We start from the raw sequence: 10,136 nt of genomic DNA, 5'->3' as shown, positions 1-10,136 counted from the left end.
CAAAGGATATGAAATTATTAACACACAACATGAACAAAATTGAAAACTAATAAATGTAACTAAAATAATGGATTTTTTTAAAAAAAATATCTAAGCATATGTTTGTTAGCAATGAAATGTTGCAAAAAAGGAAGGCTTAATTGTCAATTTGATCTTCAAATTATTTTAAATAGTTCAATTTGACTCTTAAATTTTTAAAAGGTTTAATTTGGTCATCAAGTTCTTAAAAATAAATCAAATTGGTCTCCAAATTTTTTAAAAGTTCAATTTGTTTCTCAAATTTTTAAAAGGAAATCAATTTGGTCCCCCAAATTATTTTAAATATTTTAATTTGGTTCTCAAGTTATTACAAATCTAAGGACCAGATTTATTCATTTTTAAGAATTTAACTACCAAATTGAATATTTAAAAAATTTGAGAACTAAACTGATTTATTTTTAAAAACTTCAGAATTAAACTAAACCTTTTAAAAATTTGAGAACTAAATTGAATTATTTAAAATAATTTAAAGAATAAATTGATAATTAAGTAAAAAAAGAAAGAGTGGCGACAAAAGAGGGAAGATAATGAATTTTTGTTGTTTGACAAAATAGGAATAGTGTAGAAAATTTTAAAAATTGAGTGAGACCTATAACTTTAAAAAGGTAAACAAAATGTCGTATTATATCTAACGTAACTTGGTAGTATCAACATTGATATCTAATCGTCCATATTCATCCACCTTCAACATGGGGTCTCAAGGAATTATAGATTGGGTACTTAACTTGAATTTATGCATTAAACTAAGAATAATTGGCCATACATAAAGTTCAAATTATTAGTATCAAATAAATCATTAGAAGTCTAGGTCAATTAATTGGAAAAATATGAGTTATTATGAAATTTTTAATATTATCTTTAATTTTTACGGATCAAACAAAAAATAAACCATTAATATAGCCCGTTAAATTAATAAGATCCTTTTATACATGTACCCAGTTACCCATCCACAGTAAAAATTAGAAAATACATCACACAGTCTCGGAGTTCATTCATACAAGACATACTTAATTACCTGCCTAGAGTACAACCACGAAGCATCGTAATATACTAATGGTGACAACTACGTATTCCAACCTTGGTTCAATTTCTTGTAGTTTTCGGCCTTTATTTTTCCTCCATTTGTTTGATTCTCTTTCCCTGTTTTATTTTATCAAAAACCGCGACTTGGAAGCCTAACACGTAGGAATTAACATGACATTAAACTCATACTATAGGGATAATTATTCATATCAAATAATTTCATTATAAAAAATTGCGAAGGTTGGTCGAATAAAGCAAGACAGAGTCTCTCTCGCATATGACGAAGGTCACAAATTCGAATCCTCAATTATTCGTTTGAAATGAAAAAAATATAAGTATTTTTTTTTTTAGTATTCTTTGACTTTAAAAAATATTTCTATCTTAGACCAGAACGTTATTATTTCCTTCTAAATTTTTGTTGCCTAAAAAATAATATAAATTTTAAAAAGTTACACTGCCAATTAATTAAAATTACAATAAATATAATTTTTAAAATATTTATTATCAAAATCAACAAATTTATTTATTAAAAAGAATCACAGTGCCCTTTCATATTTACTATATCAAATATCAATGGACGACGACGACAACAAATAATTCATCACATCACGTCTTCACCATTTGAAATGCCATTCCTGCCCTTTGCTAGTATTATTATTATTTTCATCTAAATAAATAAACAAGTCCACGACCTTAGTTTTAGGTTGTTCAGGTTTCTGTTCTTCTCAATTTGTTTGAATTTGTATAAACTTAGCAATTTTCTCTGCTCACCAAGCCGTTGGTTTCTCAGTGCTCACGCCAAAGATCATTCTTTCTTCTTCTGAGTACGTGCACAGTGAATTTGGTACTCTTTATTGCTTCTGATTATCATGTTTTTTTTTTATTATTCACATGCTTTTTGTATTATTGTTCTTTAGTTCTGAGAAGCAGAAAACTAGTTGCATGGGTTATCATGCTTGGGCGTGTGTCAGTGACTGAACCGTTAAGTTTCTATTTTTATGTTAAAGTTATGTTTTGGAAGTTGAGCTTTTGAGAGATTGACTCGGGCATTAGTTGCTGCAAGATTGAAACTTTGAGGTTAAGTAAAGGGAAATGATCCAAAAGAATACTAAGTTATATTATTTTGAGTAATGACTCAGTTTGATTCCTGAAAAAATTAGAGGAAAATATATTCGTCCTTAAGACTATAAATTTTTTATTTTAATCCCTAGAATCACAAATGTATGTCGTATCTGTTTTGTTCTGCTGAAATGGGAAAGGATATATATGCCCAGTGTTTGTGATATTTAGGGATTAATGTAGGTTTTTTATATTTTACATTTTTCATGGATTGACCTGTTTCACCCCTTTTAATATCTTTAAGGATTAACCTCTCTCAACCTAAAATTATCAGGGATGAATTTGGGTATTTAGTACTTTTTCGTCAACTTTTTACTTTTTGCTCTGGTGATAACTTGGGTTCTTGGCCATCCTTTATTCACGATGGTTTATTGGATTTTTCTTCTATTATTTTGTGTTGCGCTTTCTTCATTTTGCTGAATTATTTTATATATGTTACAACATCAGATTGAAGAATGGCACAAGATATTGCTACTCCACCAGTTCCTTTTGATTTTGAACTCTTGGTTGGTGATCACCTTAGAACTGTCACAGCCTCATCCAACAGCAGCAGGACAGACCCATGGATTGAACCTGAAAGGTTGAAACTCAGACACAGGATTGGTCGGGGACCCTTTGGTGATGTTTGGTTAGCAACTCATCATCAATCAACTGAAGATTATGATGAGTATCATGAAGTTGCTGCCAAGATGTTACCTCCAATCAGAGAGGAACATATGAAGACTGCATTAGAGAAATTTTGTGAATTATATTTTCAGTGCCAAGGAGCGGCTAGGGTGTGCTGGCTACTTGGAATTTCAATTTTAAATGGAAGGGTTAGACATGGATTATGCATTTTATTCAGTATATGGGAGATCTTTAACATCCTTTGTGAGACTTCACTATATAGCTTATATATTTTTTTATACTCACAGATATGCATCATTATGAATTTTTATGAGGGTTCAGTTGGTGACAAGATGGCTAAACTCAGAGAGGGAAGGATTTCATTGCCTGGTGTTCTGAGGTAATGTGATTTTGGTGTGTTCATTGAAATATGTTTACCTGATTATTTTTATAGCACAGGGTGGAGGGAAAAAAACTGGTCAATACTAAAGGCATGTTACGGGCTGCAGGTATGGTATCAATCTGGCTAAAGGTATTCTGGAACTTCACTCGAAAGGGATCCTAGTTCTCAACCTTAAACCGTCTAATGTGCTTCTTGATGATACTGATCAAGCAATACTGGGAGATATTGGTATTCCGAATCTTCTGTTTGGTTCCTCATTCCTTAGCTCAGATATGGCCAACAGGCTTGGTACTCCAAACTACATGGCTCCAGAACAATGGCAACCAGAAGTCAGGGGCCCTGTATCCTTTGAAACAGATTCATGGGGATTTGGGTGCACTATTTTGGAAATGTTGACTGGTAATCAACCTTGGTATGGGTGTCCTGTTGGTGAAATATACCAATCGGTTGTTGAAAAGTATGAAAAACCCCTAATTCCTAGTGGCCTTCCTTCTTCAGTTGAAAATATCCTCAGTGGTTGTTTTGAATATGATTTGAGGAATCGCCCTTCAATGGTAGATATTCTGGCTGTCTTTAGAAGGTTTGTAAGTTTTTAATGTTTCTAGGAAGTTTCTATAATTAGGTGGTATTTTATATATATAGATAGATAGAGAGAGAGAGAGAGAGAAGAGGGATCCACTTACTCTAAGAGTTAGAGTTACTCTTCATCCTTACCATTCATTTTATTGAGATCTAATGGTAACCATTAGATCTCAATAAAATGAATGGTGAGTATGAGGAGTAATTTTAAAAGAGTTACTCTTTGAGTAAGTGAATCCCTCCTCATATATATATATATATATATATAGCTTAATATGGTAGATATTCGTAGTTACATTTATTTTGGGTGACATGATATTGTCATGACCTTTCTTTACATTCATATTTTGGAAAATTGTCATTGAAGTTAGGCTCTAAGTCCAAATTCTAAGATAGTATCTGAGTTTATCTTAAGATTTATTGTTGGGCCACTTGCATTTGACACACTCCAAGCCGGTAGCCTTGGGCATGAGGGGGAGTGCTGATCCGCCTTAGTTGCGGCTTTTTTGGGTTGCCTTAATTGCAACATTGAAAGAAGGGGGGTTACTCCCACATCAGTTGGAGATATGGCTTAAATAGAGCTTTGTAAAGCTCAATTAATCTTCATCTTATAAGTCGGTTTTATGGGTTGAGTTATGTCCTAAGCCCAAATTCTAAGAATTATATTTCTTGATGTTTTAGTGTCTTCGATAATGCATTGTCTGAATAAACATAGTATTGTTTAGATCAATCAATTACAATTGCACATGATTGCATAACATGGTGAAAGGGCATCAATACAAAGCATTTGGTGCTTAGCATCTAGCTGGTGATTTTGTAACTCACTTAGTTAGCAAGTTCCTTCATTGAAACTTGAATCTTGCAAGGCTTGATTATGAACTTTGAACATTTAATGGGGCAGTCAATTAGGTGAGAATTAATTAAATTGTTACACACTTGTGCTTCCAAATAATCTGAGATAATTTTTGTTACAGAAACAGAAAGTAGTAAAACAATAATGTTTGAAAAAAGCCTGCCATTGTTTTCGACCAAGTATGATTATCTTTCCAGTGAATTTCTATTTATCTTCATGAAGAAAGTAAGGTTGGGTATTAATTAGTACTTTATTCTTAATTGTTCTGCCTACCTTGCAGCTCACTGAATGCAGTAGCCAATGATGGAGGATGGATATATCTTGGAACTAACAAAACTATGGCAAAATCAAGTAGCACTGGCTACAGTCAGTGGTCCCTCTCAAAGGATCATCTTCAGGTGGGTGATACAGTGCGCTCTAGAAAGCTTTCCAATTCATGCAATCCTCAAAACATGGAGGTCCCAGAAGGAAATGTTGTTGGTTTAGAACGCAATGTAGATCATGGATTTGTTCTAGTGAGGCTCCATGGTGTTCATGACCCTGTAAGGATTCGTGCATCGACTCTTGAACGTGTCACCAATGGTTTGGGAGCTGGGGATTGGGTACGCTTGAAAGAAGAAGATGACAAGCACTCGCCAGTGGGTATTCTTCATTCTATCAATCGTGATGGCAGAGTGACTGTTGGGTTTATTGGTCTGCAAACTCTTTGGAACGGTAACTGTTCAGATCTTGAAATGGCAGAACCTTACTGCGTGGGCCAGTTTATTAGGCTGAAAGCCAATGTTTTGAGTCCTCGATTTGAATGGCCACGTAAAAGGGGAGGTGCCTGGGCTACTGGTAAGATTTCTTGGATCCTACCAAATGGATGTCTAGTTGTCAAGTTTCCAGGCATGTTGAACTTTTGGGATGCACCAAGAACTGTCTTGGCTGATCCCTCCGAGGTTGATGTCGTTAACTTTAAGAATTGTCCGAAGATGATAGAGAAGTATCAACATGTAGAGGATCACCACTGGGCAGTTAGACCTGTTCTGATTGCATTTGGCTTTCTTACTGCTGTGAAACTAGGAATGTCAATTGGAAAGAAACTTGGGAGGAACATGAATGCTAATGCAATGGATAGTGAAAGTCATTATACAGATAACCAGAATGCTAGCCCTACATGGACATCTTCAGTGGCTAACATCTTTTCCAGAGAAGGTGTTAACTTGGCTAATGGTCGCTAGTTTTACCCCTTCTATCTCAATATTAACCTGTTCTATCATGCTGTTGTTGGGACAAACATATCACTTGAGAATTGTAAATTTGTAATTATACATAAATGCCAACGGGGCCAACACTGAATGTAAAAGTTGTACATATGCCTTGTAAACAAAATTAGCTAGTGTTGTTCATACTTAGCTTCTACGCAATGCAATGCATGTAGAAAATTCGTAATATACTTAATGAGATAATAAAAAAAATAGCATGAAGGTAATGAGTGAAATAAGCAATGAATCAAGATATATCTTATGCATATTCTTCGAGCATTGTTTGTTTTTGTGGATTGAACTCTGATAAATAAAGTGTTTGTTGTGGTTCTGAATTAGTTATTACAATATCAATGTGATGCAAGTTGGGATAAACTTTGTAGGACAAAAAAATTTCTTGCAGAGCATTTTCTGGGCTAATGCCACTTTCAATATACAGCATTTTTTTTTATTATTGAACCAGAATCTTCTCACTCAAATGTGATGTTACTTCTAGAGTTGAGTTGTGGCCACTAATCTGCCCCATTTCCTCCATTAGTATGAATGCATTGTATCCTCACATCAGCCATCTGCTCCTAGGATTGTTAAAGGTGATAATATTTTTAATTTAGAATGCTGTTACAAAATTGGTAAAGTCATCGATAAATTTAGTATGCAGCCACAATTCCCGTACAGTTGTTTTAAGGGATAGACAGTGGCACCCGATTTCATTAGGCCATTATGACAATGACAAACTTAAGGCACTGTCGCCTAGAATCCGATACTACGTTAAGCCTGCAATTGGGCTTTGGCCACGAAAATAAGTAAAGACGTACCCTTCAAAACATTGTTTAATAATGCCTGTACTAGATATTACAACAATAATAACAGCCTTGTAACAACTCACACGCATATCTGTTAAAAGCTTTAAAGTCGAGCCCCTCCATTTTCGTATGGCTATGTTGTGGTTTGTGTAGAATACAACATTACTTACCATTTTACTCATTGAAGAACCAATTTGCTAAATTTGGTTCTAAAGGAGAAGTGGCCATATTAAAGTAGTTATGCCTTTTATTTTGCTTAACTACATTGAAAAATAAATTATTTGAAAATCAACTTTCATTAATTTAATTGTTATATTGAGAGTTCTTTCAATAAGGAGGTCAAGTTAACAAAAATTGACAAGTTGAAAATTAATTGATACTTTATTAGTTAATCTCATTTTGACATAAACTATAGCTTTTGGAATATACGTAAAGATCAACTACAGGATAAGAATATTTAATTTATCAAAAAGCAAGTGTTTATAACTTGATTATTGAATAAGTGAATCTCTTCTCATGTCTACACACAAAAATTTTGAAATTTAGTTTAGTTCAAATTAGATCTTTTTTCAATGTTAGAATGAAAAGGAATCCAATCTAATTGATTTTTTTATTTTCAATTCAAATTTCGGGATTTACATTTAATTGGACACGTGTTATTAACAACATTTATATTAAGTCAACCGTGTGGAAAGTAGAAATAAGAGTGTTGCTTTGGACACTCAACAACCATGAAAGAATTAAAATGCCATATACTACTTCAATTTAATAATAATAAAAATACATGTCCTACCAAGACAGAATTTATAATTTGCTATAGCAGATTAGCTTTTCCATTTGTGTAGTGTTTTTTTTTTCTCTTTTTGTAAAATCACATTTTTTTAGTGTAACTTGTTTCCGTTAGTGTAATTTGTTTCCGTTAGCATTCTTTTGTGAGCGTTTGTTGTCGTCGGTGATGTAACTTGCTTCCGTTAGCACCTTTAGTGTAACTTAAATTTTGGTTTCATTAATTTTTTAAAACTAACCATATTTAAATTATTTTAACTTTTGGTTTCAATATTTTTTAAAACTAAAAAATTTAATCTTTTTAATATTTGTTTGAATATTTTTTTAAAAGTAACATATTTAATATATTTTAAAATTTGATTTCAATCATTCTTTAAAAATAACAATTTTAATATATTTTAAATTTTGGTTTCAACAATTTTTTAAAACTAACTAACAATTTTAAAATATTTTAAATTTTGATTTCAATCATTTTTTAAAACTAACAAATTTATTATCACTTTTAAATATCTGTTTCAATATTTTTTAACACTAACAAATTTAAATTATTTTAAATTTTGGTTTCAACATTTTTTTTAAACTAACAATTTTAAATCATTTTAAATTTTGGTTTCAATACTTTTTAAAACTAACAAATTTAATATCTTTTAAATATTGGTTTCAATATTTTTTAAAATTTTAAAAAATTTAATATTACAGTATTGTTATTTCCAAATTCGCTTATATTTATTATAATTTTTTTTTACCAATCTAATTACTAAACTAATTTTTTTGTATTATTTTTCTATCACTATAAAATAATATCACGAAATCAATACTTATAAAATTGTTAATACTATTGCTAATATACAAAAAAATTAAATTGCAAAACAAAATAAAAAATAAATTAGAAATATAAATATAAAATTTAAAAAAAAAAGTCGTACAGGTTACTGATCTTTATGGGTCATAATTCGTATGCCCAACCGTTAAAAAAATGTCATTTTTCACGCAGAGTCACCATAAAAATGCAAAAATAGTTACCATCATCGACAACCAACAACCAAAACGCAATGATTCAAACAAAACAATGCACAAACAAACTTACCTCGAAGGAGAACGAAAATGCATCAAGCCAATGAACGGAAAAAAAGATGAGAAACCATTACGAAGAAGAAGAAGCTTGCTGCGTGAATGAAGAAGATCACAAACCCCTTCGAAGAGGAAGACAATGAATAGCAAATAATAGGGAGAATAGGGAACGCAGAAGAAACAAGGAAGAAGAAGCCAACGAAGGAGAGGAGAAGCTTAAATGGCAATGAACAGTGACTTGTACGAATAAGTCACTTACTTTTATGTAGAGAGAAAATATGAATGATATTTTAGCCCTTTTATCTTAATTGCTGGGTGTCCCATAAAAAATGATGGGTGTCCAAAGCAACATCCAACTGCTGCTTATTTACCGTTTCATCTTTGAAGGGCCTAAACTAAAGTAGGTCCACTTTGTTCCCATTTCTAATACGACTTCAACACGCAATTAACAATGAATGTCTCCTTTAAAAATGTTTTCACAAACACCATAATTACTACCACGGACCATACTAATATGAAAGCTAGGATGTCTCTTTCGTTATCAATGGCAAGTTGCTTTGAAAAATCATGTTCAACTCTCTCTTGCATTGCGTACCCAATTAATACATACATACATTATAGGGTGATTTGGAGTAGTTTAGATTCACAACTTGCTTCTTTTTGTCCACCAAAAAAAAATATTAAAGGGGGGAATGAGATTATGGTAGACATAGAGAAAATGGTATTGGTAGAAACGAAGACTGGGAAATATAAAACAAATAAATAATGGGCCAGGGCGATAGGAGCAACTTGTCCTTCCCAAGATCTGCTAGTGTTTCAAAGTTATCGAAAATATTTGTTACAAAATAGCAATATACAATACCCTGTCAAAAAAAAATGTTTGTTTAATGCCAGTTGGCCACCTTACTAACATCAAATTGTATCGCTTTGGTTAGGTTTTATTGTATTTTGGATTAATGTGACTTTTGTTTTATCATGTTTCTCATTTATTTTATTTTGGTAGATTAAGATGTAAAAATTTATTTTAGTTTTTTATATTTTTAAAATATATTATTTTGGTTTTTTTTTTCAATTTTTTGTTAGAAATTTTAGTGTTTTTTTAACATTTAAATTTTAAAATGAATTAATATCACTTTTCATCTATTATATTTCACAATTATTTTACTTTGGTACATTATATTTTAAATGTCTCATTCTTTTCTTTTATGTTTTTGAAAGTATCGCTTTGGTCAATTTTTCATTAAAAACTTAGTGTTTGAAACTGTTTTAAATTTTAGAATAGTCAAGTTAACATTATAACGACTAAAAAAGCCATTATCTTTTTTATTTTAAAAAAATAAAAATTATTAAATGAAGAAAAGATGGACATGAAATCATAAACAACAATAATCTTCTCTCTCATATTATTATCAGTATTATTCTTTTCATTCAATCATTTAATAACAATAACAATTTCATTTACCAATTATTCTCAATCACACTGGATAAAGTCTTTTTTCCTTCGTCTGTCACTTCACCTCTCATCATCGACCCAAAAAGATAGTTGTCCAGCCCCTTCTTTTGTCTTTGCCACAACCTCCCTACTCAAATGAAATTTTCAGTAGTTA

The 10,136-nt window shown here is 31.5% G+C and overlaps 1 protein-coding gene across 4 annotated transcripts; it reads left to right on the top strand.

Annotated features, from left to right (window-relative positions):
* Positions 1-1,686: 1,686 nt before the first annotated feature.
* On the top strand, positions 1,687-6,015 carry LOC100780636 (E3 ubiquitin-protein ligase KEG). Of its 4 annotated transcripts, none has more exons than XM_006578075.4 (5): positions 1,687-1,886; positions 2,629-2,996; positions 3,096-3,187; positions 3,297-3,770; positions 4,903-6,015. In XM_006578075.4, exons 2-5 carry the CDS (start codon positions 2,637-2,639, stop codon positions 5,843-5,845), a joined length of 1,869 nt encoding a protein of 622 aa, XP_006578138.1. In that variant the 5' UTR covers positions 1,687-1,886; positions 2,629-2,636; the 3' UTR covers positions 5,846-6,015. The 4 variants fall into 4 exon arrangements, with proteins under 4 accessions (XP_006578138.1, XP_003523686.1, XP_040870773.1 ...); XM_003523638.5 differs by having other exon boundaries at positions 1,688-1,906; XM_041014839.1 differs by having other exon boundaries at positions 1,724-1,886; positions 2,629-3,187.
* Positions 6,016-10,136: the final 4,121 nt, after the last annotated feature.

Source organism: Glycine max, chromosome 4 (genome assembly GCF_000004515.6).
Source record: "Glycine max cultivar Williams 82 chromosome 4, Glycine_max_v4.0, whole genome shotgun sequence".
In the NCBI taxonomy this organism is placed as follows: domain Eukaryota; kingdom Viridiplantae; phylum Streptophyta; class Magnoliopsida; order Fabales; family Fabaceae; genus Glycine; species Glycine max.
Note: the sequence above shows the minus strand (reverse complement) of the source record. Positions and strands in the feature narration are given on the sequence as shown.

Bases quoted from the DNA above. Each gene is read 5' to 3' on its own strand.
- LOC100780636 (XM_041014839.1), top strand. From the start codon at position 2,637: ATGGCACAAGATATTGCTACTCCACCAGTTCCTTTTGATTTTGAACTC. The intron at 3,188-3,296 runs GTAATGTGATTT...TACGGGCTGCAG, and splicing joins TCATTGCCTGGTGTTCTGAG to GTATGGTATCAATCTGGCTA. The intron at 3,771-4,902 runs GTTTGTAAGTTT...CCTACCTTGCAG, and splicing joins ATTCTGGCTGTCTTTAGAAG to CTCACTGAATGCAGTAGCCA.